The following is a 26,545-nucleotide window of genomic DNA, read 5'->3' on the forward strand; positions in this document are numbered from 1 at the left end:
GCCCAGGTACCGTTAACCTACGTGCATTAACGACACACTTCGGGCAATCATCGCCTGTAATACTTGATGTCAGGAATCACACCTAGCAGTCTGAGCAGCGAGGGTGTGGCATATTATAGGATTGCGGTTATAGTGTCCCGCTTGTTTACTGCCTCATATTCAACGGCTGCCAATTTGGAACACTCTATAATTCCTATGCTTGAATGCCCCGACAAGCGTCATACCATGAACCTCGAGATTTGAGTATAGTATATCACGAGAATTTAAACTGAAATAGCGCCAGTATACGAACTTTCCAAACTTGTTGTCGATGTAGCTACTATCTGCAAAAATTGCCGATATGGGTTTTTCACCCGGCCCACGAGGGCGCGGTTTTCCTGTATAGTAAGTTGTTGAAGGTCCGGCACGCCTTAGGGCACAGCGGTGTAGGAATAATAATATCTGGTTATTTCCACCAAGAGCTTTATGCTGAGTTTTGTTGATGACCACGCGTCTCCTGAGGCACTGTTTGTAGAAGCGGTTCTAGAATGTTGCTTCCTCTGCCGGCCAAACCTGGAAACTGAAAGTGCTGCATTGACATAATTTGGCTGCGGCTGTAACTAAACATGGTGTCTAGGTACATAGGTCTGGTGGTTTAGGCCATCATGTGCGAGGGTTTCTTGGGGACTCGAGGCGTTTCAGGCGGTCCCATATAGCTCGCCGCAACCTTCCCCCCTGTATCAACCACAATCTTCTCAATATATACCTCTGGTGAGTTAACCCTCCACATGAGCTCATGCGCACCCGCTTCCACCCTCCCCAATCTCACCGTCTTTGTCCAAACCTGATCGGCCACCTGGTTCGACCACTCGGGCGGCATGGCCCCGGCACTCGGCACATCGACATAGTCTCCCAGCACCCTGGTGAAGTTTGCGGGATTATTGTCCAGCGTCAAAGAGAATTCCATCTTCAAGCCCGGATCCGTGTCCAACCCCCCGTTGATGTAGACTGTTGCCGTCAGGTCGGTGGACGAGCTGAAGAGGAAGATGGGATACACCGCTTTTGCGGCCTTGGCCTGCTCGATGCTGTCCCTTGCGGCGAGGAACGGGCGGAGGGCGACGGAGCCGGACTCGCTTCGCGTTCCGAGGTTGGGTATGTGGGTGAAAACAACGGGGCTACTAACGTTTGTGTTGTCACTGCTCTCTCCTGGAGTTGACTTCTCAGAGAAGTGCGGCGCCTCTATTGAAATGTGCCCTGCTGACTCGGGGAAACCTTCGAACGTGTCTGGGGCTCGGACGTTGAGCACGGGGATATGGATCTGGTCAAAGTAGGGGTACCGAGCGGGCGTCGAGCGGATTCCCACAAGAAGGGTAGAGTTGAAGTTTGCCGGGACCGACGGCCAGTCAATGGTCACATTTAACCTTTCATCCGGGCGATCCTTGTTGAGTGTACCGTTCAAGGGCGAGATGGACAGCCACGGAACGGGGAGCGGATCAAGCGCCCAATGTATTGGCACGCGATAGTCGCCACGCATGAAGACGTCAACGGTTCGCACTTGCGGGCTGTACGGGTCCATCTGCGGTAGTACCGGAGCAAAGCTCGTTGTCGGCATCGACGCATCGACAGACTCCGCCCATCGACCCTGTTGAATTGGACTGGACGAACCCTCGGCGTAGATCCCGAGGTCTCCGAGCGAGAATTGCATGTTTTGCCGGAGCTGGACATACGACAGGTTGGCGACAATGTCGCGGGCAGGGCTGGCCCAGCGCTTGGGCTGCTCGACGGCGTCGAACACGGCCTGCGACATCATATCCGCCCATTTGCCCCCCAGCATGGCGTCCCACTCTTCAACCAAGTCGTAGGCAGCATCGAACTCGTCAAGAACCTGTGATGCCAAGAGGTTTGCCGAGTTGCGGCGCTCGAGGGCGTAGCGGTAGTTGAATGCCGTGTTGATGACCACGGCATGGACCGCGGCGCCAGACAGCACGGGCTGGCTCACCAGCTGGAAGAAGGCAGGACGCAGGTCGGAATCGACCAGAGATGTGAGAGTGCGTACTCGAGCAGCAAGCGCCTGCCACCTTGCCAGGACCCGCTCCGCTTCGTGAAAATTCACTGTCGAGTAGGTCGCTGGAGTGAGATGCTCGTATCTTCGCATACCGATGAGGCGGGAGTGTTCCATCAATATTTCGGCAATCTCACTGGCATGAGACACGCCAAACTCTCGTGCTGCGTAGTGGGTGAGGTATGCAGGAATGGTTTCGAAGCTGATGCTCGGCGCGTTCCAGGCGAGATCCATGGCCATACTCAGGGGTAGTTCCATCGGCTTCAGATCGCCTACGTTCATGATCCAAATCCGATCCGCCCCGCGAAGATGGGCGTGGGAGAGTTCCTTGTAAACCTTGGCCAGGTTGTTTGTGTTGTGCCACTTGTAAGACCTCGGTAGCCCAACGTACTCGAAGTGAAAGTACACTCCCGTGCCGCCCTGTCTCCCGGTCTCGTTCTTACTAGGCAATCGGTAGACGTTGCCTTGGTTGTCGTCCGGAAATAGCAGGGTGATATCCTCGGGCGGGTGCAGGCCGGCGTCGTAGTACGAGGCCACCTCTTTGTACAGGGCCCAGACCTGGCTCACAGCTGACTCGGATCCGTGGTATTTCCTGATGATGCCTCTCTGGACTTCAATCACGTCCTCCAGAAGCTTGATGGCGTTGTCGGCCTTGACCGCCTCGTCGCCCAGCCCTCTCAGTCCGATGGTGATGTAGGACTCGTTCTTCCCTGCTCTCACAATGCCCTCGTCCATGAACCTGGTAATGTTGACCTTATTTTTCGACCAGTCCCATGGCCCCATTTGGGTCACATTCCATTCGTTCGTGGCTCTTTGCATGGGCTCGTGGTGAGAAGTCGAGATGACCACGCCGTAGTCGTCGGCGAGTTGCTGGTTGCCGGGATCATCTGTGAAGAAGATGTTACCCGGAGGTGGCGTGAAGGAACTCCACATGGCAGGCCAGAGGTAGTTGGCCTTTAGGCGAAGGATGAGATCAAATACATGAGCGTAGAACTCTGTGTTCAGGGGATAGCGTGTCGCGTTGTGGCGACGAGCCCACCAGGTGTTGAGCGCTGGCTCCTCGTCGTTGATGAACAAGCCACGGTACTTGACAGTGGGCTCTCCGTGAATGGTGGTCTTGTTGAGTGCAAATATCCGTGCGTGCTTTTGAGCTGGCACGTCGGCAAACCAGTGCCAGGGGGATTGCCCGCATTGTTCGGCTAGAGTGTGAATGCCGAAGATGGTGCCTCTTTTGTCGCTGCCTGCAATAACCAAGGCTCGGCCGCTGCTCGGACGAGGGAGTTCCACCAGTGTCGTTTTAAACGTCTCCCATTTGCCCTCAATGTCGGAAGTGTCAAGATGTCCTTCGGCTAAGAGGGCGCGGATCAGAGACGAGTTCACGGACCCTGCGACAATGAAGACGTCCTGATCCTTGGTCGTTGTGACATCAGAGAGTGTCGCGTTGCTGATGCTCCTCGAAGCCCCCGTGATGGTTTCGAGATCGTTGGCAAGACTCCGAGCGGCGATGTGCACGCCAATGAAGTCATCTTGGGCAATGAGAATTGGTGCGTTGGCGATGTCAATACCCCTTTGCGAGATGGCAGGATCAGGCTCGAACGACACGAAGGCTTCTTCGAGTAATGCCAGGCAGGGAAATGGCAGGCTTGCGGCTATAACCCAAGCCTTGACCAAGCGGCATCTCATGGTGACGGTGAGCACCTGTTTTGTCTGAAATGGTGTGTAGTCTATGTCTCCTCGAGACATGCGTTGCTAGCGGACCAGCGCTCCTCATACGAATGTACCTAATATACGCCTGTCGGCAACGCAGCATCACACTGGCCAACGCTGCCGAGGATCCCTGTTACAAGCTCTTGGATTCACGGAAAATTTGGGCCAAGGGCCGGTAGATAGACGGTTGTGATCTACGCCCGCATGTAGACGCACTGAGCCTAAAGGACCTTGGCATGCTGCAGTGACTTTATCCGGACCCGTGACCGAAGCCTCTTTGCTACCTTTCCGACGTGCACAAGCACAGCTAACGTAAGTTGACGGAGGTAAGTATCTAAGCATCGCCTTTCATGTCATATTGACTCCATCTGAGTCAAGCAGCTTGTCGAGTCTGACCGCCAACAACCCCACTGTCCGTCTTCTCTTGGGCACAGCGAGGCAGCTTCATTTCTTGACCTGTTGCTTTTGATCATGGTGCTGGTTCTAGCGCTAACTATCATGTTGGTCCGATGTATGCTCTGGTTATTCTGGGCCATTACCCCACTGTCATCCATGTTATCATGCATGAGCACACGCTACCCACTCCCAAGGAGAGGGGCTTGAATCCTGATCTTCACCAAGCCAACGCTTTCAAGCCCGTCATCCCCATCCTAATACCTAAGTGTCTTCCTGCAGTCCCACTCCATGTACCCAAAGGCACCGATCAAAACAACCAGAGTCACACCGACCTCCGAACCCAAAACAATCCCGATCGATTCCCACTATGCTACCTTCCTGTGCGAGCTCGCGTCTCTTGAGCGGTGGAAGAGAATATGATCAAATTTGCAAGGGCAAAGAGAATGCCCAGAATGACTACCGTGACCCAGAGAAAGAGAACAACTCTGTACCACAAGATGTCGGCCCATGCTTCCCGGGAGCTGCGGCGTCGACGCCGGGGATGGGCTGCCGGGACTATTGCTGCCGCTCCGTTTATTGCGGGATGGTCGTTGGGCCATGAAGCCGCCGCCGGATTGCGAGCTGTCTGAAGTGTCGCAAGGTCTGTTTCGGGATTGAGATGAGAATGGTATGATGGTGCCGGTGTTGGCAATGCACTGTTGACGCCCAAAATGTCCAGCTCATTCCGGTCTTCGGCGCCTGCGCATGGTGCTTGATTTTCCAAACTCGACTAAGCCACCAACGAAACTCTTTTCAAGCCACCTCCTGAGGTCGTTCTTTCCCTTTTCCGCGCCTGCAAGTCCGACCCGATTTCTCACCAACTGCGCTTCGCTCCAACTCCCACCTCTTCCTGTGCAACCTCTGAGATGGTGAAAGCTCAACATGCCGCCGATGACTTGCTTTGGCTTATTAGGGAGGTTCCCAGGACTGTGATTGTTGACCAACTTGCCCACGCCCTCATCATCGACAACAAACTTTGGACGGCCTCACGCGCATGAATAACGGGCTTCATGATTTGTACAACTTGGAAGCACGCACATATACAAGCTGATAGGCGAAGTTGAACGATCTCTAGATTCAGTTGAACTCTGGAAAATGTCGACTAGCGAGTTGCACGTCTAACCGGAAACCAAGGGTGCTCGGCTTAGCCTAGTCCTGCACCTTGATAACAACCTTTCCGACATGGTTTCCCGAGTATAGATAGTCGAAGGCGGCCGGCGACTCGTCGAACTGAAAGACTCTGTCGATGAGGGGGGCGAGGGAGACTTTCTTCTCTTCCAGGAACCGATTCAGGTCGACATAATCCTGCTTTGAGCCTCCGAGAATGCCCCTAGATCGCGCAGGGAATCGTCAGTGGAGAGTTTTTTCGCCAGTCTGAGCTCACCACTTACTTCAACTTTGCGAATTTGGACATCAAGGCGATCATGACACTTGGCTCCCATACACCATTCATACCGGCTAGGAACCCGACGAGGGACACGAGACCGCCCCGTTGCCGCAAGAAGCTGATGTCTTCCGGGATGGAGGCCGGCCCAGCGTTGTTGACGACAATGTCGACACCCTTGCCGTCGGTAAGGCGTTTGACTTCCGAGGCTTGGTCAGCGACGGTCCTGTAATTGATGGTACCGACATCGGAGCCGAGCTGTTCTTGAATTTGTTCAAGCTTTTTGTCCGATGACGACGTGATGATGGGTCGAATGCCCGCAGCAAGGCAGATCAGCAAGCCAAAAAAGCTGACTCCTCCCGTGCCTTGGCTCTGCTCGTCAGCTACTTCCCGCCATGATGGTCCAGCTTTGGGAACGATTTGATCAGGTACAAACCTTGCAGGAGGGCGCTCCTCCGTTTCGCCCCTTGAAGGCCGTCGAGAGCAGTCCAAGCGCTGACGCCAGCACAAGTGATGGTAGCTGCCTACGGTTTTGATGCGATGTAAGCGAGATGATGGGGGATGAGGATGACAGGTAAAAAGGGGACCGTGATTGACCTCTTCCCACGACAGGTGCATAGGCAACAGCACAAGGTACTTGTCTTCGAAGATGGCGTACTCCCGGAGAAGGCCGTCGACGTCGCCGCCAAGTACTATAGACGGCTCATCCTCGCATCCGGTAAGATTGTTGAGGTCGACAATGACGGAAACGTGGTCACCAATGGCGAAATCTCTGACTTGGCGTCCAACGGCGGCAACCTCAGCAGCTGCGTCGGAACACGAGATACCGCGTTCAATCACATTCACCGGGTAGCGCCCGTGTAGCATAGCGACATCGCGGAAGTTGAGGGAGACGGCATGGATTTTGAGGAGGACATCGTGCGGTCCAAGCTCTCGGGGCAGCTGTTCCGTCGACGGGCTGATGGTCCTCGGCAGGTCGCCGATGGTGCGTCTGAAGGCTTTGTATGTCTCAGGAATAGCCATTGTAGACTCAATTGCGGGTCATCTAAGTTGCATGTTTTGAGCTCCGTGTAACTCAGCCATCGGATAGATCTGAGCAGAGAGGATGGCCGTTTTATACTTGGACAAGAGAGGCACGCAACGGGGCGTCCGAATGTCGCCTGATCGATCATCAAACGAGTCGCCACATTTTCTCGATGTGAACTCGGCAATGATGCTGGGAGGATTCCGTCACGGTGGGATTAATTATCCCGACCAACCCTCTTGGCGGTTAGTCGAATCGGCGTTAAGGAGCTTGTAACCGGGTACCCAGGCAGCCACAGCGCATCTTGATGGAGTGCAGTGATTGGTATGGTTCGGAGAAAACGAAACATCAGTCTGAATTGATCCGTTTTCTGGCGAAGCACAAAGTGAAGTCTCCGACCGTTGTGGTGTTTGATGCCAGAACTGCTATGGTACGGTAGTGCCGCCATCGCGTGATCGACTGTCGTGATGTAACTCAACGAACCCGTGTTGGGCAGCCAACAGTTACATGCTCAAGTAAGCTTAGATCAACCAAATGGTATTGAACAGATTGAGGTATGAAACGAAGCTTGAATTGGAGTCACGATTCCAGAGTGACCACACAAATGAAGGATCAAGATAGTGGGTTAGGATGCCTCAGAATGTCCCTTTCTTGTTGGAACAGAGAATTGTCCACTCTAATCCTCCCAGGGGAATTACCCCCTTATATAGAGACATTGTGCCATGGTATGACGCTATGTCAGGGACTGTGTCATTGTGATGGATCTGTGCTGACTGAGAGTCTCGCATTGAACATCAGTGCTCAGTCTGTGAATCTTGGTGCCAAGGAACCCACTCAGTTCAACAACCCGACTTCTCACAGTCAGTCGGATCGGCGATTAGGGTATCCTACCTTACAGTACTGTAATGGGGCCCGGAGGATGGTGTGTGTCATTTGGGTACGTCCGTACTCCGTCCGTCTCGTGTTTTGATTACTAGCCAGCCCCATGCATTTTAGATTGAGGTACACGCGCCGGCCTGTGGTGGTTGGTGTCAGATTGTACAGATCCGTACACCACCGCGCCCACCCAACCACCCTTACATAAAACCAACCCTGACTCTTTTCTTGAGTGATCCCACTCATCGCACAGCGCATTGTTAAACTTAACTGACATTGTATTACTCAAATACAGTGGATGCGGGGCATAATCTTTGCAGGGTTAGATGGAGAAGGGGGGGACAGTGGCTTTGCCCGGTTCAGTTGCCGTCTCCTAATGCCATCCTCTGTCCTTCTGTTGGTAAGGTTGAAGTACCTTCACCCCTACCCTTTTCGTACACTCGGTTGTGCTAAACGGCTAAAAGAGGGGGCCCCATGGATGACACTCAGCTTTAGTCCCGCACTTAGGTAATTGTATTGAGATTGTGGTCAGAGTTCTTAGCGATCTAATTAGCTCGTCCTTCATCTGGCACAGTTCGAGTCAAGTGTCTTCGGCGAGAAATGGCTATAACGTCCGCATGTGGTCATGACGTACTGCATCACTTCAGAGTTATAAACCTAATTACACAACCTTGCAACCGCCCTGGACGTAGACATTGCACTTCACATCAAAAGGTTGACAGGGACAGGTAACGGCAGTTTGTTTTCCTGGACTTGCCCGCTTTCCTAGCATGAATTCAAATTTTAGGTACTTGACAAGCCAGACGAGATGGGAATGATGTGTCAACAACCTTGCAGTATAACCACTCCAAGCTGTTGGAAGTGATGGCACTTGAAACTCGGGAACTGGGCTGCCGGTGCCGTACCCTGGTCAGGGGTAATACACAGCTGTTACATAAGGTCTGCGAGGTACCCAGATAACTTGAGGAGACGAAGAGAACTCAAAATTGACAGATTCTGGGCTGGTCCTAAGCACTCGAAAAGTTCACTGTTTTAACGGCTCCCATAAAGTGTGTCACCGTGGAATTGTGGCTGTTGGCTTTCCAACACAAGCATGCGTGATTCAGAACCGACTCGACCTCTTCTCGATAACGCCTCAACTATCACTGAGCGCACCGTCCCAGACCCTCCCAAGGTCTCAACCGTGAGTCGGCAGCCTAGTGACCCCCTTTCCCGCGCTGGCGCCGCTGTAGACGCCCAGGGCGTTGCGCTGCCATAGGTCGATGAGGAGGTCCAGGGTTGGTCTGCAGGTGCGTAACGTGGCCCGAAGCTTCCCCATGGAGCGGAACATGCCCCTTTTTCTTCTCTTCGTCTCTGGGATCGTGCCTGCCTCTCGCAGTGCGCCTATCTGTCTCTGGGGTGGACTGATGGTACGCCATCTAAGTTAATTTTCTTTGTATACACGGACCTTGTAGTTATCAAGCCACTTGTCCTCAATGATGACCAGCTGTGACGCCTGCAGCTTCTTCAGATACGTATCCTCCTCGCTGTCTTTATAGTCTTCCCTGTCGATGTCCATGAACCCCTCCTTGGCCACGGATCGTGGGGTAATCATCAGAGAACGCCCTAGCAAAGTTAGCTTCCATCACGCTCAGCAACGAAGCCAAAAGGGAGCAGTGGCATAACACAGTCCAACACAACATTGATGGTCTTGTCGCATGAAATCCTCATCATGCAGGCGGCCACGTCGTCCTGCTCTCCAAACTCGATGCCGCGGCTCAGAAGCCAGGCCTCGTATTCGGCCGTGCGAATGGCGCTCCTAATCCAGCAAGGCGCGACGTAGTTGATGCGGATGCCCTGTTCGAAGCTGGACCGCCGCGCCGTCCTCATGAAGCCGCGGAGGCCATACTTGGTGGCTGTGTATTCCCAATTGCCCGGCGAGTCGATCCAGGCCACCATGCTGCCCGTAATGATGAAGCAGCGGTCTCGGTCCGGCACATCCGGCTGCTTCCTGAAGTAGTGCACGGCCAGCTTCCACGTGTACAGAGTGCCGTCCAGATTGACCCTCACGATCTTGAGATTGGGTTTTGTTGGTGGGCCATGGGGATCTTGGGATATTGCCTTGCGTCAGGATGCTGCCGGAAGCTGAGGAGAGACGGGACGAGGGCAAGGGTAAGGCACTAACCATCCAAGTTCCAAAGGCTGTCTCCAGAGCTGCGGCTGATGCCCGCGTTGGCAATCACAATGTCGACACTCTTGCTCGGGCTTTTGGTCTTGGCTGTCTCAAACATGGCAACCTGCTGGTCCCAATCGCAGATGTCGACCTTGACGAATGCGCAGACATCCCTCCCATTGGCGTCGTTGAGTTCCTTCTCGATATCCTTGCCGCGGTCGTTGACGTCTCCGAATGTGACAAAGGCCCCGGCGGCCACGTAATGACGCACGCAAGTCTCGCCCATGCCGTTGGCGCCCCCAGTGATGATGACGGACTTGCCTTTTACAACGGAGCGGTCCGGCACGATCGTGTGGTCGACCGGGCCAGTGTACTGGTACCGTGCAAGAGTCATGGTTGGGAGCGGACTTCGATTCCTTTGCGGATCTTGCAATTCTGAATTGTGCATGAGACCAAGGAGGACAGCGGGCCGCGGTAAAGGGGTACGAATGCTGTATACATATTCGAATAGCTGGCTAATTTTCCAACCCTCACGTTGAGAACACCAAGTTACTTACCTATGGAGGCTTTTCAAGGGCTCTCAGCCTCGGCAATGCTCCGTACCAACATCTCCGCATGTGTGATGTCCCCCACCTCTCCCCGCATTCCTCCGCGACACCCTTGTTCGGCAATCCACATTGGGGTAGCCGTCGAAATGGGGATGGTGGAGTTGGTGGAAGGCACTGTGCCGGCGGCTCGCCCTTTCTTGGCACACTCGGTTCTCAGAAGTGAACGGGAGCTGAGAGGCGATGCCCTACCGGCCGACCTTGTTGATCGGCCGGGGGATGGCCGGACGGGGCTCAGGACTCGATTCACAGGGCCGTTCCCTCCCTCCAGGACGTTGATAGGAGTACAAAATAACACGCCCAACAAAGAAGACACTTGGTTCCATTGCCTAGGTCTTCAGGAGTTTCAGTTCAACAGAACTTTCACTTGGCGACATCGTGCCTTTCCCACACAATGACAGCCTTCGAGCAGACGCCAGAGCCACGCGTGGCCGCCACCGACACCATCGTGCAGCCGCTCAGTCCAGAGGCACAAGTCTCTCGGTCCGAGCCGACGGAACTGCCAGAACTGCCACGGAACATCAACGGCATAACAAACGCTGCTGCTGCCGCCCATTCCCAGACAGGTCCTGGCGCCACAGACGATCCATTCAAGCTCAGCTCAGACTATGCCTACACGCCGCGAAAGATCAAGGTCATCACCATCGGCGCTGGCTTCTCGGGCCTAATCATGGCCCACAAGTTCCAGCACCGCTTCCCCGAGATGCGGGACATTGTCGAGCACACCATCTTCGAGGCCTTGCATGACGTGGGCGGCACCTGGCTGATGAACAACTACCCGGGCGTCCAATGCGACGTCCCAGCCCACATCTACGCCTTCCCCTTTGACCCCAATCCGAACTGGTCACGTTTCTATGCCAGCGGCGCCGAGATCCTGGCCTACATCAAGGCGACGGTCAAGAAGTGGGACCTGGGCCGCGACATCCAGCTCAACACGCGCGTCGTCGGCGCCGAGTGGAACGACGAGACGGGGCAGTGGAGAGTGACGGTGGAGCACCAGGGCCGGCGTCGCGACGAGTACTGCCATGTACTGATCTCCAGCCAGGGCGTGCTCGTCCACGAGAACTGGCCGAGCATCCCCGGCCTGCGCGACGGCACCTTCAAGGGCCACGTCACCCACTCGGCGCGCTGGGACCACGGCTACGATTACTCGCACAAGCGCATTGCCGTCATCGGCAACGGCTCTTCGGGCATTCAGATCGTGCCGCAGATGGCCCGGCTCCCGGGCACCGACGTCCAGAATTTCATTCGCGGCCCGGCCTGGGTCTACTATCGCGCACCGCCGTCCAAGCACCTGGGCCGCGACTTGGACGACGACCCGAACCCGGCGTACACCGAGGACGAGAAGAAGCGGTTCCGCGATCCGGAACAGCACCTCGCCCACCGCAAGGGCATCGTCTCGCGGAGCAACAAGTCCTTCTACGTCTTCGTCAAAGGCGACAACAACAGGGAGGGCATGCGCCTCGCCGCCGCGCAGATGGCCGAGAAGCTGAACCACGACCCGGTTCTCTGCTCCAAGCTCATCCCCAAGTGGGAGCTCGGCTGCCGCCGCATCACGCCGGGGCCGGGCTACCTCGAGTCGTTCCTGCGGCCCAACTGCCACCTGACCGACAGCGCCATCACGCACGTCAGCGAGAGGGCGGTGCACACGGCCGACGGCAGGGCGTACGAGTGCGACGTCGTCGTGTGCGCAACGGGCTTCGACGTGTCGCACCGGCCGCGGTACCCGATCGTGGGCCGCAACAAGGCGACCGATCTCGCGACCGAGTGGGCCGACGACCCCAGGTCGTACCTGTCGGTGGCGGTGCCCGAGTACCCCAATTACTTCCTCATGATGGGCCCCAACTGCCTGGGCGGGCACGGGTCGCTGGTCGAGTCGCTCAACTGGACGGGCGATTACTTTGTCAAGTGGATCCGCAAGATGGCGACCGAGGACATCAAGTACGTGCACCCCAAGCGGCACGTCGCCGAAGCCTTCCTCCGCACGGGCGACGAGGTGCACAAGACACTGGTGTGGACGGGCAGCTGCAGCAGCTGGTACAAGCGCGGCAAGGTCGACGGCCGCGTCACGGCGCTTTTTGGCGGCAGTGCCCACCTGTTCCAGCGAATCCTGAGCGAGCTCCGGCCCGAGGACTTTGAAATCGAGTACAACACGGCCAACCCGTTCCGGTTCATGGGGAACGGCTTCACGGCGTTTGAGATGGACGAAAAGAGCGACTTGTCGTGGTATGTCGAGAAGGCCGAGACGCTCAAAGTCGAGGCTTAGAATAATTAGAACGGCTAGCTTGTATAGTGTGCATGTCTTGACGCATTCCTTGGTATTGTACGATGTTTCGATTGTAGTTCCCATACCCAAAATAGTCACCGTAGCAATTCCTTCGTGGGAGTAAAAGGCCATCAAGTACAACTTGAAAATCGTGCCGCATACCCCAGATCAAAGGCCTCTTGCTCGCCTACAGTGGCATTCCGTCATCACCATACCCAAACGGCTCAAGCAGACCGTGGTAATCCAGCATAAACGATTCCTGAAACAGCAAGCTCTCAGGCGACGGAAACCTCGTCGCCATGCCCGGCCCAGGTCCCGGGATCAGCGCATTCGCGATCCCACCCGTAGACCGCGTGACAAATGGGAACAAGGCTGTCCAGTCAAAGTCCGCTTCGTCGTGCGCGCATGGCGCCCTCGCGCTGGTTCCACCAAGCGGCAATAACGACGGCGGCGCATGCAGATGCACATCCTCCGCCCCGGGCCGTCCTGCACCGCCCGGTGTCGACCCCGGCCCCGGCTCCGGTCCAAGCCGTGTTTGCGTCGCCGTCGCGTTCCCATGATCTTCCGCATGCGATTGCCGCAGCCGGTCGAACGCCTGCCGCACCACCTTGGCCGATCCCCACATCTGCCTCAAATGCTCGACGGCGTGGGTCAGGACGTCGAGCCCGTCGCTGGCGTCGCCGGCCAAGCTCGCCACCCGGCATGCCTGGAGAAGGGCGATGAAGGCGGTCCCGCTGTACCAGCACGTGATGGGCATCAGGAACCGCGCGTCGCCGCGCGAGAGTATGTCCCGGAGGATGCGCGCGATGCACGAGGCGGCCAGGATGGCCGGCGGCAGCGCCTGCGGCAACCCCGACCCGGGTTGGCGGCGGAGGTGGAGGACGATGATGGTGGTGAGGTATGGCAGGTGGAGCTGGTGCACGTCACGGTCGAACAGCTCCGAGTCGGTGCGGTTGGAGCCGATGGGGAGCTGTAGATGCAGGGGGAGGGAGTGGACCCAGTCGACGAGTTCTTGGCGAAGGTGAGCCGGGGAGGTGGGAGACGCAGGGGATGGGGTGTATGTCGAAGACGCCGAGCGAGAGAGGCTCTTGGCTATTCGGCCCATGATGGCACAGAGACGGACCCAATAGATGAAGATTTCTCCTTTGCGCTGCATCTTGGGATCCGGGGGAAAGTCGGCCAGCGTGGGTTCCTTGATGTTGCAGTCTGCCGGGTCGATGATGCAGGGCTTGCTTTGGCAGAGAGCCGTGAGCCGCTCGCGGGCAAAGGCGGTCCACCAGATGCGGCGCCGTAGGCCTAGGTTGAGGGCGTCCCGGTGGGGGTAGTGGGGGCTGGGTTCGCGGTGGAAATTCATCTGTTGGGCGTGACGAATGAGGACTGAGGTCCACCACCAGGATGAGTGCCGGTGGGCCACCGCGGGGGAACGAGGCGCCCACCAGTAGAAGAGCGCGATGGCCTGGAGAGTGGCGAGGCCGTCGGCTTCCTCATCGTTGTAGAGGATTGAGGTTGCCTTCTTGTAGTAGGCGGCGGGTCCGTCGTGGGGTATCAGAGGCGGCCGGATATGGCTGCCAACCAGGGCGAGGGCGTTTCCCAGCAGGGAGGACCGCAGCGTGTCAGAGGATAGGCTGTCCATGTCGAGTACGGGACACCATGTGTAGCAGTACTCTAGGTACGTTTCGGCAAAGATCTGCTGGAGTTCTTGTTGCTGCGTGTCTGACAGTTTGTAGCCACGTCCCAGTGACGCCTCGAACTCCTGTTGCTCCGCGTCAATCTGGTTTTCCGGGCCGAAGACGTGGAGGAAACCCGTGTCGACGTCGCTCGGGTTGCTTCTTCCCGTGGGCGCTCCTGCCGGATCGACACCCTGCTGTGAGGGCGGAGTCCCATTGAGGGACAGCACAGGCTGCTGTGGTTGCGACTGTTGCTGGCATGGAGAGCACCGCTGGGGCTCCTGCTGCTGCCGCTGTTGTCGCTGTTGGTGGCATTGGTCCTGGCGGCGGTGAGGCGTTGGAATCACGATAGTAGGAAGAGTCGCGGACGGCGGAAGTTGCGGGGCCGTTGGAAGGGCTTGGATCGCGATCATGGGAGTTTGCGGTTGAGGGGAGGCAGCGGGGGCAGGACTATCGATGCGGGTTTCGTCGGGGAGTGATGGTGAGCGTCGGTAGCCATTCGCATGCGTCGCATCCTGAGGAAGCTCGCGGTTGCTCTTTTTGCGCTTGGACGGGTAGATCTGGCATTCCCGCCCTGCCGAGTCACAATTCGAACAGATGCCGTCGCCCTTACTCTGCAGGTCGCATTTCACTTTTTTGGAGTGACAGGAGAGGCACACGAGATCTGCACGCTTCCGCTTCGGCGGCTGGTGGGTGTGGTAGTGCAGCCACTCGGTCACAACGTCGGTCATGGCTATCCACAGTGACGCTCGGTGCTAATCGGCTGTCCAAGTTTCATCTGTCGCGCGCACAGGGACATGAAGACGGTATGACGCACGGGTTGCGGGCGAAAAGACGATGAAAAGATGGGCTTATGGGGGCCAACCAACTGCTGTCTCGACTGACCCCGTCAATCTTGGTTACGATCTCGAAATGTCTTTGTTGGGCCACGCTTGGCAATGTGGGGTAAGATGCGGGGAAACTACCGTACTGTGGTAAGTAACCAACCGCGCGGAGGGAAGTGTGGCCAATCACAAGGCGACGCTCATTCAAAGCGGGAAGGTGCGGTCGGCAGTCCAGATGGTCAGCTGTCTCTATTTAACCTCTGTCATGGGTTTGCGCTTGCCACTTGTAAATGCCCATGAATACACAACATTCGCAATGCAACATGAGGTGCTTGACAGGCAAGATCCATTATTCTCCTTTACTGCAAGCTCAGAACTAGGAGTCCGAATTTCAATATAGTGTCATCTGACGACCATAACAGTGGCGGCAACAACCCTCGACAGCCGACATCTTCTCAAAGTCCCACCATGTCCACCACACACAACACAAAACAGGGTACAGCTAACAACCTCAGAGAACGTATCGAAATTGCAGGTTCTGCGCGCCATATTTCGTTAGCCTATGCTCTCTTCTGCAGCTCCAAGACTAGACTCTTTCCGTCTACCGAAATGGGCACAGCGAACCGTCTTGTCAGTCAGATCATCATCGTAGGCATGGTCAAAGCCTTCCATGATGCCAGCCTTGTCACGCCTTTTGTTGTCGGAGAGACAGGTAAAGCGGTACACCAATATGAGGCCAGCCGCCACGGCCGACGTGATGAGGACGATGAGGAAGCCGCTGGCGTATCTCGGCGCATCCTCGGTCTTGAATGGCAGCGGCCCGATGAAGTTTCCTGGCGAGGCGTAAGTATGCGCAGCACACGCGCATATCCATCCGAAAAGCCCGGGGAGCTTACCGATGCAGTAGCCGATGTACAGCCCAGACGAGGCAATGGACCGCTTCGTGTAGCCTGCCGTGTTGGCCACCTGTAGTCCCATGAGGACCGCATATCCGCCTCCGATGGACGGCAGGAAGGTAGTGCCGAATAGCAGTCCGACCTTGTTTGACATGGGAAGCAGCCGCAGCAACAGACAGGCCAGAATAGTCCCCAGCTGGGCTGCGACAATGAGGTAGCATCGGGCGCCGGGCACCTTCTGGGCCAGGAAGGAGAGAAGCAGCATGCAGGAACCGGCCCATACGCCTACCGGAATCAACAGCAGAAGCGAGTTCAGACTGCTGAATCCGAAGCCAGAGACAATGATGGGGATGAAGGTCGAAATCGGCCCGTTGGCAATCATGCTGAGCACGGCGAAGGCGAAGACGAGCCAGAACTTGACATCAAGCAGCAGCTCCGTCACCTGCTCGATCTTGTAATGCGTGTTGCGGACTCCCGAGTTGTTGGTCCGGAGACGCGCCACGAGGATGTAGCGCTCCCTCTCGTCGAACCCTTTGGCGCGGATCGGGTCCGGAGGCAGGACGACGAACAGGGCGAGACCCCACAGCATGGTGAGACCGCCGGCGAAATAGTACATGTAGCGCCATGACGACACGCCGCCGCCGATGAGCCCGAAGCCGTAGTTGATCAAAGGTGACACGCACGAGACGTAGCCTGTCCAGCTGTACCAGACGCCCATCCGCATTGCCTGCTCCGGTTTCCTGTACCACATGCCCTGTTGTGGGCTATTAGTAACAAGTGGAGTCCGCTGACCGGCGGAGCTGCCAAATACGGAAATCTACCCACCACGATGAGCATAAACATGGGGCTGACGCCGCTCTCTAGGAAGCCAAGGAAGAACCGTTGAGCATAGATAGCTCGATAATCGTTGCAAACGACAGTCAGGATGAGGGTGAGACCCCAGAGGGTGACAATGCCCGAGGCGACGCGTTCAACGGGGAATCGCTGGGCGAGAATCATGGCAGGATACGCTCCGATTATGAAGCCGAGGTAGAAGATGGAGGAAGTCATGGAATACCGGTTGCCCGACAGCAAGTCCAGGTCGGTCCGCAGGCCGAACAGGGCCTTTGGTTGCATTGCAGGTCAGCAACATGTTCGCCTGAGAAGGGGGGTAAGGTTGAGAGAGCTGCAGATTTTTCGAAGGGGGAGACAGACAGCTTGTGAAAGCATGGCCTTATCGTAGTACTGGAGAGTGTAGGTGAAGCAGAGCACGGGCATCAGCTTCCAATCGATCTTGCGACGGATCTTCTTCTCTTCCTCCTCAGTCCACTCCGTATCACCGTTGTAGCCGCAAATGACCTTCAAGGCTTCGTCATTGTGGACTGTGTCGACAACCGGAGGCGAGATGGCGTCGGGAGCCTTTTCCGACATTTGGACCGACTCCTTGTCGGACATGGTGGTCGACGTCAAAGTTATGACCCTTTGTCAAAACAAAACAGGAAGAAGAGACTTGGACGCAGGGGCAGCTGGAGCTTTCCTGGATGCAAGAGCAGCCTGCAAAGTGACCAGACTTGGGTGAGGGCGCTTGGGGCAGTTTTGTAAAACACACAGAGGGCCGCGGTGCTCACTCAACGGAACCTCAAGACAAAAGACTCACGCCTTGCCTGCCAGCTATGACAGTCGGTTCCCGAGTAACAGGGCTGGGAGTCTCGAGCAAACATTGACCAAAGAGTTTGCGTCGCCCTTGGCTCAGGCGCGTGTTAGTCCCAAAGAGGACTGCCGGTCCACAAGCCGGGTTGTTGGACGCAACCCATGAACCCGAGTCCGGGTTCTGGGAGTGGGGATTGAGGGGTTTCGGCAACCCCACATCACGCTAATGCACCCCAACAATACTTCCCCGCATCCAGCGAGTCAATTGGGACAAGCTCCAGGAAGGTAGGCGTATGTAGGTAAGGTATCCATCCACCTACCTTACCTTATCACAGTCAACCAGTCATCCAGGGTTAATTCAAGAGTCAGAACGTGCGGAAACAGAACAGGGAGCAACTGAGCGAGCCTTGACAACTTTACTACAGTAGTACAACCTCACCTTGATACGCAACACTTTTCTGTAGAACTGTTACCCAGCGCAGCAACGCAACATGGCGACCGGGGAATCCTCAACTGCCCTCCCCGCTGGGCAGGAGATCATCACGGTAAAGGTGATCAATGCCGTCAACTTCGGCCCAGCCGTCATTGAACGGTTCATGGCTCCGCCAGTGCCCGGCCTCGCCACCTTCAAGGACTCTCCCTCATTCTCGTTCCTGCTGGAGCACCCTTCGGGCCGGAAGCTGGTCTTTGACCTAGGAATCCGGAAGGATGTCCAGAACTACGCCCCGAGAATAGCCGCCTATCTTCCCTCCACGAACTACGACATTCAAGTGACGGGAAATGTCGCGGAGATGCTCGAGGATGGGGGGATCAAAGCCAGCGAGATTGAGGCTGTCATCTGGAGCCACTGGCACTGGGACCACATCGGCGACCCGTCCACTTTCCCCCCTACCACCGACCTGATCGTGGGACCGGGCTTCAAGAGGGCCATGTTGCCAGGGGCACCAGCCAATCCCGACTCTCCTATTCTAGAGAGCGACTATGCGTACGACACGAAGCCCTTCCCAGCAGTCATATGAATGCAACTGTTGACATTGCTTTGGCAGCGGCCGCAACCTTCGCGAAATCACGTTTGAAGGAGGCCAGTCACTTCTCGCCGGCAAGTTCCCCGCCTATGACTACTTTGGGGACGGTTCGTTCTACCTCCTGGACAGCCCGGGCCACGCCGTCGGCCATCTCTGCGGACTTGCCCGGACCACCAAGGACCCAGACACGTTTGTCCTTCTCGGTGGGGATATCTGCCATTATGCCGGCATCTTCAGACCCTCCGAGCATCTCCCCATTCCCAGCACCATAACACCTCACCCCTGCCATCCCCACAGCGCCACCGCCACATCGCTGTGCCCCGGCCATGCTTGGGAAGAGCTGCAGGCGTCGAGAGGCCGGAAGGGGACGGACACGCTCTACGACATGACCTTTGGACTGGACATCCCGCTGGCCACCAGGACGATGGGGAGGCTGCAGGAGCTGGACTGCCTGGAGAATGTGTTTGTAATCATTTCCCATGACAGCACCGTCCGGGATGGCGTGCCTCACTTTCCGGAGAGTCTGAATGCGTGGAAAGAGAAGGGTTGGGGGGAGAGGCTGAAATGGTCGTTCCTCAAGGATTTGGAGGTTTATTGGAGGTCAAGGGGTCTCGCCTAAGCAGTCGAAGTTTGTGTTTGTTATGGGATGACCTAACGCAACCATGGGTCCGTGGATATGTTTCGTTGTTCTCGCGGTTGTGGACTGACAGTGAGAATACCCCTAATTACAGGGGGCAGCCCTTTGGGCAATTGCCCACCCTGCTATCGTTCTTTCAAAGCCCCACCAGTTCGAGACTGTAACCGACCCTACCTTTACCTATGCACAGGTACGGGGTGATGTTGGCCATTCCTGGCTAAGCTGGACCGTCGGCAATACTTGTTATAGTGTGCTTCGCTTTGCCGAAGAGGGGGATCTGAGCGGTAAGTTGCCCAGACAATGAAATTTGGGCTAACATAACGCTCCCGTGGCACTACCTAGTCATGGCTTCTTGGTCAGTGGCCCGGCGCATGACTCGCTCCCGTCTCGATCCAGGTTACTGGCCGCTCCACGGCTTCGGCTAGATTCGTTTTGGGGTTTGCCGTTGGAGGTGTGGAGTAGCCAAGTTAGCTAATCTCTGAATTCTCTCCATTGATGGACCCGGTGTGGGGAGCTAACAGCCTAACGCAGAGACCCCGAGGTCCAGGGGCGGCCTATCGGTTTAGCGGCCTATGAATGCCCTCACATCCCAGAGAGAGGACGACCCATCACTGTGAGGAATCCGTCGACATTACAGCCCTGTTCCTTATTTTCCCCTTCCTACCTGATGTTTCTTTTGCGCTTCATCGTTCACATCGATCTCTTACATCAGGGGTAATAGTTTACGCTATGAACAACATGTCGGCATTCGAGCTGGCCAACAAAGACCTGGACTACGATGTCCTCATTGTTGGGGCTGGGCTGAGCGGTATCTACAGCCTGCTGCGCATCCGCCAGCTGGGGCTGAGGGTCAAGGTGCTGGAGGCCGGCGAGGAAGAGGGTGGGACATGGTTCTGGTAAAAAGCCCTTCACGCCGTCTAGTGGTCGAGAGAGGTACTGACACGACTGGACCCAAGGAACCGCTATCCCGGAGCGCGCTTCGACTCGGAAAGCTACTCGTACATCTTCTCGTTCTCCCAAGAAGTGCTCGACGAGTGGCACTGGACGGAGCATTTTAGCCCTCAGACGGAGACTTTGAAGTACATCCAATACCTGACGACGAAGTTTGACCTGAAAAAGGACATGCAGTTCAGCACGCGCATCCAGTCGGCGCACTTCCAGACCCCTGGCAACTTTTGGATGCTCACCGACGAGAATGGCCGCCGGTACAACTGCCGTTATCTCATCACCTGCATGGGCATACTCAACCAGCCGACGCTGCCCGACATCCCCGGCGTCAGCGACTTCAAAGGTGAGGCCTGGCACACGGCCAGATGGCCCGCCAACGGCCAAGAGGCCCTCAGGGGCAAGCGCGTGGGCATCATCGGCACGGGAGCAACCGCCATCCAGACGATCCAGGAGATATACAAGGACGTGGGGCATCTAACGATCGTCCAGAGAACCCCCAATTGGACGGCCCCTCTCCGCAACGCCAAGATCGACGAGAAGGAAATGGCCGAGATTCGGGCCCGCTATCCCGAGATCTTCCAGCAGTGTCTCGAGTCCTACTCCTGCTTCATCCACGTCACCGAGGAGAAGAAGACAACAGACTATACCCGAGAGGATCTCCAGGCCCGCTGGGAGGAGCTGTTCCAACGGCCCGGCTTCGCCAAGGTGCTCGGCGTCTGCCCGGACATCGCCACGGACCGCGAAGCCAACCGGCTCTACAGCGAGTTCCATGCCAACAAGATCCGGCAGCGGGTCAGGGACCCGGTCGTGGCCGAGAAGCTGATCCCCAAGAACCACGGCTTCGGGACGCGGCGCGTGCCGCTCGAGAGCGGTTACTACGAGGCCTTCAACCAGCCCCACGTCGAGCTGCTCGACATCAGCGACGACCCGATCGAGCGCATCACGGAGACGGGGCTTTGCACCAAGAGCGGCATCGAGCGCAACCTGGACGTGCTCATCTACGCGACGGGCTTCGACGCCGTCACGGGGTCCTTCCACGCCGTCGACTTCCGCGGCGTAGACGGCGTCAGACTCCGCGACATGTGGGCCGACGGCATCCAGACCTTTCTCGGCCTGACGGTCAAGGACTTCCCCAACATGTTCATGATCATGGGCCCGCACCAGATGTTTGGCAACATTCCGCGGAGCATCGAGTACGCGGTCGACTGGGTCGCCGATTTTCTCGCGTGGGCCCGCGAGAACAATGTGTGCTTCGTCAACGCGACGCAGGAGAAGATGGACATGTGGTACAGGCACGTCGAGGAGATGGGCCGGGGCCTGTTGGCCAACGAGGTCGATTCGTGGATGACGGGCGTCAACAAGAACCTGGCGCACAAGCAAAAGAGGTCCCTTACCAGGTATAACGGGCCGGCGCCGGGGTACAGGAAGAGGTGTGATGAGGTTAAGGCGAAGGGTTATTCGGATTTTGTGTTGGGGTGATGGAAAGGGAGTTGGTTACCTTAGTTACCTTACCTATGGTCTGAAATAGGGTGTGTTAAATTAGGGTTATTTTATTGACCCCGTTTGGGAATGCGAACGCTGGTTTTGGACATGGACGTGTGCCCTGACGTCAGATTCTGGAACAGAAAGGGAACCGTTGCGTTGCGTCTGCAAGCAAAGTTGGATGTGATGCCCTATCGGCACGTCAGGGCGCCATGTTAGAAGAGGACTGAACTGGTTGAGGATCTCCACCAAGCACAGACTCACAGACATGAACATGTTTACATGTCTAGTCAGTTAACTACAGATAAATCACAGACACCGAATCCACCTAGTGCCTCCCTCCCCCTGGGACTCTATTTACGGTACATCGCATTTAAGCTTCTTCCCAGCCGGATCTATCACTACGCCCTTGAAGCTCCCCACTCCAATTCTGATGGCCTGCCCGCCTACCAGGTATGGACTGAGAACGCCGGGCACGCAGTGTGGCTCCCAAGGGCCCACCTAATGCCGTTCTCCATGACCTCGTCCCATTTCTTCGATGCCGACAACTTATCACCGAACCTCCTGAACCCATGGGGAACACCCTTGAACAGGTGCACATTGGTGGGGACCCTTTGAAAACATCAGCGCCATGATTCATACGGGTATTCACACAAAAAACAAAAAAAAAAAAAAATCGGACCGTCTTACCCAGACTCTGTGAGCATCTTCGCATAAAGCAGTCCCTCATCTCTCAGGGGATCCAGGCCGGCAATCCCAAATACGGTCGGCGGAAGCCCCTTCACCTGCTCGGGAGCCGCATTGCCCGGGTTCAACTTCAGGTTCTCGGCGCCCAGCTCGGCCCGGTCAATCTTGAGCAGGTCCGTGAAGAAACGGCAGGCCGACACGGGCAGGATCGGCGCGTCCTTGTTCTCCTCGTACGACGAGGCAGACGGATCCTTCATCTTCCGCACTTGGGGCTCGTAGCAGTCCATGTTGACCAGCGCAGGGATCATCAGCACCTGGCCGGCGATGGCCGGGCGCGGGGCCGCCACTCTTCCGACATGTTTGCCCAGCACCAGCGAGGCGGTGAGCTGGGCACCCGCCGAGATGCCGCCCACCACCACCCGCGCGGCATCACCGCCGACAAGCTGCATGTTATCATGCAGCCACTCGAATGCGTCCTCGACATCATTCCACGCCTTCGGGTAGCCATGTTCCGGAGTGTGGCGGTAATTCACGTTGAGGACCACGACCCGGGCATTGAGGCAGACGCGCGCGCAGGTCGCGTCCTCGGAGGCCAGGGTGCCGAACAAGAAGCCGCCGCCATGGAGGTGAATGTACACGGGCAGGGGGTGGTCCTCCGATGCGTTGCCGTCTACATGTCGCGGGCGGTAGCTGCGGGCTTTGATTTTCGACCCGTCGCGTGTGGGGATGGAATGGTCCCTCGTTCGCACCCGGCGGCTCAGCGCCTCCATGGCCTGGGCTGCGGCTTGTTCGCGGCCCTCGTTGACGGCCCGCCTCTTCTCCTCGACGGACTGCCCGAGTGGTGGCGGTGGGGGCAGGCTGGCTTCGAGGGCGAGCCACTCATCACTCGCCCCGCCATAGCAAGAGAAGTCGCACATTGTTTCGGTTCAGTTTGGCCGTTTTAATTCGCTTTCTCCGGATGAAACATGCTTTTTCTTTCTTTTCTTTTTTATTTTTCCCTTCCGCCAAAGAGAGCGTGTTTGAGCTGCCAGGTGGATCATTCAGCAAGTCCCAGTCTCACAACCCGTTCTTACAACCCGTCTTGGCAGGAACTGCTAGGAATCTGAACCCCGCGTCCCCAACTCAGTTTGTGAGACCAAGCTTTCCCCACATCCTCCAGAGGTCCAGTCCAGACTGTGCTGGAGGGTCTCAATCCCAGTTTGGTATGCCGGTAAGCTAGCCCTGAGGGTTCTTACCGAACAGCCTATGCCCGATCCTTGCTCAAGGAGTGAGGGACCCTAACGTTGACGGATACTGTCTAATCACTGTCCTCGGCATTGGTTGGTCATGCTCGCCTTGAACGAAGCTCAAGCGTTTCATTGCGTTAGCCCGCCCTCGGCATTACGGCATTCTCGATTAGGCAAACGTTTCGATTCCCCAAATGCCGCCCACGGCGGACGCTACCAGCTTCCTCGCCGTGCCAGCTACCTAAGGTGCGGTCGACACAGCCGAGGCATACATGGTGAGCACAGTATACCTTACTTGTGATTCCACTGACTGATGACTGCATTAGGACATCGTGTAAAGTTGAACACCACACCAACACCACCGTCCCCTGATCCGGCCAATCATGTCCGAAGCTCCACTCCAACCTCCGTCCCGCTCCCTCCGGGGCCGAGTCGCCATCGTCACGGGCGCCGGCTGCGTGGGCGACGGCCTCGGCAACGGCCGCGCCATCTCCATCCTGCTCGCCGACGACGGCTGCAACGTCGTCTGCCTCGACACAAACCACGACTGGGCCGCCAAGACAGCCGAGATGGCCAACTCGCAACCGGGCCGTGGCGCCGCTATCGCAGCCCAGGGCGACGTCACGTCGGCCGCCGACTGCGAAGCCGTCGTCCGGCTGGCCCTGGACCGGTTCGGGCGGCTCGACATCCTGGTCAACAACGTCGGCATCGCCGGCGCCCCGGGCACCGCCGTCGACGTGGACATGGACCAGTGGGCCAGGGGGCTCGAGGTCAACGTGTCGAGCATGGTGCTCATGGCAAAGTACGCCGTGCCGGCCATGGCGCGGAACGAGGGCGAGACCCGGGGGTCCATCATCAACATGGGGAGCGTCGCCGGCCTGCGGGGCGGGACGCCTCATCTACTGTACCCGACGAGCAAGGGCGCCGTGGTCAACATGACCAGGGCCATGGCTGCTCACCACGCCAAGGATGGCATTAGGGTCAATTGCGTGTGCCCCGGGGTAGATATTCATTTCACTTCATATGGCATGGTCTCTTCGCCTGAGCACGTGTGGCTAACACATGGGTGGCATAGATGCTTTACACGCCAATGATGTACGCAGGTGGCATGAGTGAGGAGGCGAGGGCCGCGAGGAAGGCAAGGAGCTTGCTTGGTACCGAGGGGAACGGCTGGGATTGTGCGTGCGCGGTTGTCTTCCTTGCCTCGGACCATGCCAGGTGGATCACCGGCTCCATCTTGACCGTTGATGCTGGCACGACGGCGGCCGTGGGGACTAGCATGCCTAAGAGTGCGAGTGTAAACGGCAGTTTCTAGACAGACAGACTATCTGTTCCTCCTTTTCGTTTTTCTACCTAATGGATTGACATCTTGGAGAAACTACTCCTGCAACAAGGCTACACGGCACTCGACTTTTCCTTCCGTCAGGTCCTGCAGCACGGTCGGGAAGTCCTTTAATATCCCAGGCTTAACCTGAGGGCGGATCACTCCTTTCGCAATCAGCCGAAGCACTTCTTCCAGATCCTCGACCTGGCCGCCGTAGGTGAAGATGAAGCTCAACCTCTTTCGGGTTCCCGTTTTCATGTGAACAGTATTCTCTGGGTCGATGCTACCGACACAGAGAATCTTTCCTCCACGGCGGACTACGGCCCCTTAGTTCTCAGAGCCTGGCAACAGAGGAAGGGGAAACAGTGCTCACCAATATACTGAGCAGCATCAAAAGTCTCATGTGTTCCCACAAAGTCCAAAACCGTATCAATCATGAGGCCCTTCTCTTGGACGAATTCCACCGCCGACTGGCCAACCGGAACAACGTCACCTTCCGGGACACCCAGCTTGATTGCTTCGTCAAGGCGCTGTTGCCGAATGTCACAGACGATAATCCTGGCCCCGATGTTGCGGACAAGCTGCAGGGCGTTGAATCCCAAGCCGCCGAGCCCGAAGAGGAAAACGGTCTCGGAGGCCTTAACCTCGCCGCGTCTGGTGACAGCGTGATAGGCCGTCGTCACGGCGTCGGTGGCCACTGCTGCCTCGGCAGGCGTGACGCCCTGAGGGACCAGAACAGCGCCACGGATATCGAGGGCGGCGTAGGGGGCATGGAAACCGTCCTGGCCGATGCCTGAGTGGTGGCCTCTCTCGCAGATTTGGGACAGGTCGCGCGAGCATTCCGGGCAGTCGGCCTGCCGGCATCCCGGGACGGCGTGCAGGGCGACGACATCCCCGACTTTGAATCTGGTCTCGTTGACTTCTTGGCTGATCTGTACAATCCGACCGCAGCCTTCATGGCCCTGTGGAAGAAGAAGAGGCGTGAGCTACATGTATGAGATGCGCCCTCACGACTCGGAACAGTGCGTACCAACGTGTACTTGTCCTGAAACCAAGCTGCTTGTTTCTCTATCGTGAGTAAGGAGTGGTCACTGCGGCAGACTGACGTCGGGGCCATATTAGCATGGCCGCACTCTCTTCAGTCGGGATACCATATCTTGAGATTTCGTGAAGCATACCTCCAGACGCCAGCACTTTACACAAGATTCCGTTGGGGGGCACTTCCGGGACAGCGACCTCTTCCCAGACCTAACCAAGGTGGCGGTGTTAGGCCATGTACGGGGTTTAGACACCTTATCCAAGTCGCCCGGCGTCAATCAACAACATACAGGCTCAGGGTTGCCCTTGTGCTTCCTCCACGCCCACATGGTCTTGGGGAGCTCCGCTGCGGCGGCCATTTTCCTGGGTGCAATGTAGGTGATGCAGTGTGATTGGGGCAATCGCCGATGAGCGCCAGTCGTGCTCGGGTTGGCTGGGGGCACGGTCTTGTAGAGGGAACTTAGATTAGAACATTGGTTTGCCCCTAACGGGCCCTCATCTTCCGGGCACTACTAGGTATGCGAATACGTGAGGGGGTTTGTATCTCGCTGTGGTGGATCTGTACCCCACAACACCGTTGCCCTCTGGGTTTGTGACTTTATTCGGCAGTCCTGTTTTAGGACTGCCTTGGTGCCGGGACATGTTCCCTGGCTTAGCCGGGTTTAATGGCTT

At 56.9% G+C, this 26,545-nt stretch overlaps 12 protein-coding genes across 12 annotated transcripts; 5 read left to right on the top strand and 7 right to left on the bottom strand.

Annotated features, from left to right (window-relative positions):
* Positions 1–565: 565 nt before the first annotated feature.
* N657DRAFT_649460 (glycoside hydrolase family 115 protein) lies at positions 566–3,775 on the bottom strand. The gene has a single exon (XM_062793729.1). It carries the CDS (start codon positions 3,722–3,724, stop codon positions 635–637), a length of 3,090 nt encoding a protein of 1,029 aa, XP_062643884.1. The 5' UTR covers positions 3,725–3,775; the 3' UTR covers positions 566–634.
* Positions 3,776–5,332: 1,557 nt separating this feature from the next.
* N657DRAFT_580312 (NAD(P)-binding protein) lies at positions 5,333–6,590 on the bottom strand (the record flags this gene model as incomplete). Its single annotated transcript, XM_062789450.1, has 4 exons — positions 5,333–5,513; positions 5,575–5,932; positions 6,004–6,091; positions 6,165–6,590. The coding sequence occupies 4 exons, from the start codon at positions 6,588–6,590 to the stop codon at positions 5,333–5,335; spliced, it is 1,053 nt and encodes a 350-aa protein (XP_062643885.1).
* Positions 6,591–7,077: 487 nt separating this feature from the next.
* Positions 7,078–7,421, top strand: N657DRAFT_649462 (uncharacterized protein; the record flags this gene model as incomplete). The annotated part of the gene is made up of 1 exon (XM_062793730.1): positions 7,078–7,421. A coding segment is annotated over exon 1 (166 nt), but the record flags the coding sequence as incomplete, so codon positions are not given.
* A 1,469-nt stretch (positions 7,422–8,890) lies between these two features.
* N657DRAFT_580315 (NAD(P)-binding protein) lies at positions 8,891–10,013 on the bottom strand (the record flags this gene model as incomplete). The annotated part of the gene is made up of 3 exons (XM_062789451.1): positions 8,891–9,085; positions 9,148–9,554; positions 9,632–10,013. The coding sequence occupies 3 exons, from the start codon at positions 10,011–10,013 to the stop codon at positions 8,891–8,893; spliced, it is 984 nt and encodes a 327-aa protein (XP_062643887.1).
* A 605-nt stretch (positions 10,014–10,618) lies between these two features.
* Positions 10,619–12,490, top strand: N657DRAFT_625732 (FAD/NAD(P)-binding domain-containing protein; the record flags this gene model as incomplete). Its single annotated transcript, XM_062790759.1, has 1 exon — positions 10,619–12,490. One exon carries the CDS (start codon positions 10,619–10,621, stop codon positions 12,488–12,490), a length of 1,872 nt encoding a protein of 623 aa, XP_062643888.1.
* Positions 12,491–12,677: 187 nt separating this feature from the next.
* On the bottom strand, positions 12,678–14,888 carry N657DRAFT_693266 (uncharacterized protein; the record flags this gene model as incomplete). Its single annotated transcript, XM_062797208.1, has 1 exon — positions 12,678–14,888. The coding sequence occupies one exon, from the start codon at positions 14,886–14,888 to the stop codon at positions 12,678–12,680; it is 2,211 nt and encodes a 736-aa protein (XP_062643889.1).
* Positions 14,889–15,427: 539 nt separating this feature from the next.
* Positions 15,428–17,620, bottom strand: N657DRAFT_649466 (allantoate permease). Its single transcript, XM_062793731.1, has 5 exons — positions 17,072–17,620; positions 16,703–16,981; positions 15,878–16,631; positions 15,606–15,814; positions 15,428–15,519 (listed from the first exon to the last, which is right to left on the bottom strand). The coding sequence occupies exons 1-5, from the start codon at positions 17,309–17,311 to the stop codon at positions 15,493–15,495; spliced, it is 1,509 nt and encodes a 502-aa protein (XP_062643890.1). The 5' UTR covers positions 17,312–17,620; the 3' UTR covers positions 15,428–15,492.
* A 332-nt stretch (positions 17,621–17,952) lies between these two features.
* Positions 17,953–19,253, top strand: N657DRAFT_603459 (metallo-beta-lactamase superfamily protein). Its single transcript, XM_062790148.1, has 2 exons — positions 17,953–18,491; positions 18,553–19,253. The coding sequence occupies exons 1-2, from the start codon at positions 17,998–18,000 to the stop codon at positions 19,148–19,150; spliced, it is 1,092 nt and encodes a 363-aa protein (XP_062643891.1). The 5' UTR covers positions 17,953–17,997; the 3' UTR covers positions 19,151–19,253.
* A 653-nt stretch (positions 19,254–19,906) lies between these two features.
* N657DRAFT_625744 (phenylacetone monooxygenase) lies at positions 19,907–21,595 on the top strand (the record flags this gene model as incomplete). The annotated part of the gene is made up of 2 exons (XM_062790760.1): positions 19,907–20,064; positions 20,125–21,595. The coding sequence occupies 2 exons, from the start codon at positions 19,907–19,909 to the stop codon at positions 21,593–21,595; spliced, it is 1,629 nt and encodes a 542-aa protein (XP_062643892.1).
* Positions 21,596–21,887: 292 nt separating this feature from the next.
* N657DRAFT_674460 (alpha/beta-hydrolase) lies at positions 21,888–23,258 on the bottom strand. The gene is made up of 2 exons (XM_062795750.1): positions 22,289–23,258; positions 21,888–22,210 (listed from the first exon to the last, which is right to left on the bottom strand). Exons 1-2 carry the CDS (start codon positions 23,200–23,202, stop codon positions 22,045–22,047), a joined length of 1,080 nt encoding a protein of 359 aa, XP_062643893.1. The 5' UTR covers positions 23,203–23,258; the 3' UTR covers positions 21,888–22,044.
* Positions 23,259–23,719: 461 nt separating this feature from the next.
* On the top strand, positions 23,720–24,862 carry N657DRAFT_649470 (2-(S)-hydroxypropyl-CoM dehydrogenase). Its single transcript, XM_062793732.1, has 3 exons — positions 23,720–23,786; positions 23,838–24,512; positions 24,587–24,862. Exons 2-3 carry the CDS (start codon positions 23,895–23,897, stop codon positions 24,824–24,826), a joined length of 858 nt encoding a protein of 285 aa, XP_062643894.1. The 5' UTR covers positions 23,720–23,786; positions 23,838–23,894; the 3' UTR covers positions 24,827–24,862.
* Positions 24,834–26,356, bottom strand: N657DRAFT_603470 (N-benzyl-3-pyrrolidinol dehydrogenase). The gene is made up of 5 exons (XM_062790149.1): positions 26,164–26,356; positions 26,014–26,083; positions 25,866–25,936; positions 25,209–25,797; positions 24,834–25,152 (listed from the first exon to the last, which is right to left on the bottom strand). Exons 1-5 carry the CDS (start codon positions 26,230–26,232, stop codon positions 24,890–24,892), a joined length of 1,062 nt encoding a protein of 353 aa, XP_062643895.1. The 5' UTR covers positions 26,233–26,356; the 3' UTR covers positions 24,834–24,889.
* Between the last annotated feature and the right edge of the window lie 189 nt (positions 26,357–26,545).

This window comes from Parathielavia appendiculata, assembly GCF_033297405.1.
Source record: "Parathielavia appendiculata strain CBS 731.68 unplaced genomic scaffold N657scaffold_19, whole genome shotgun sequence".
Classification (NCBI taxonomy): Eukaryota; Fungi; Ascomycota; class Sordariomycetes; order Sordariales; family Chaetomiaceae; genus Parathielavia; species Parathielavia appendiculata.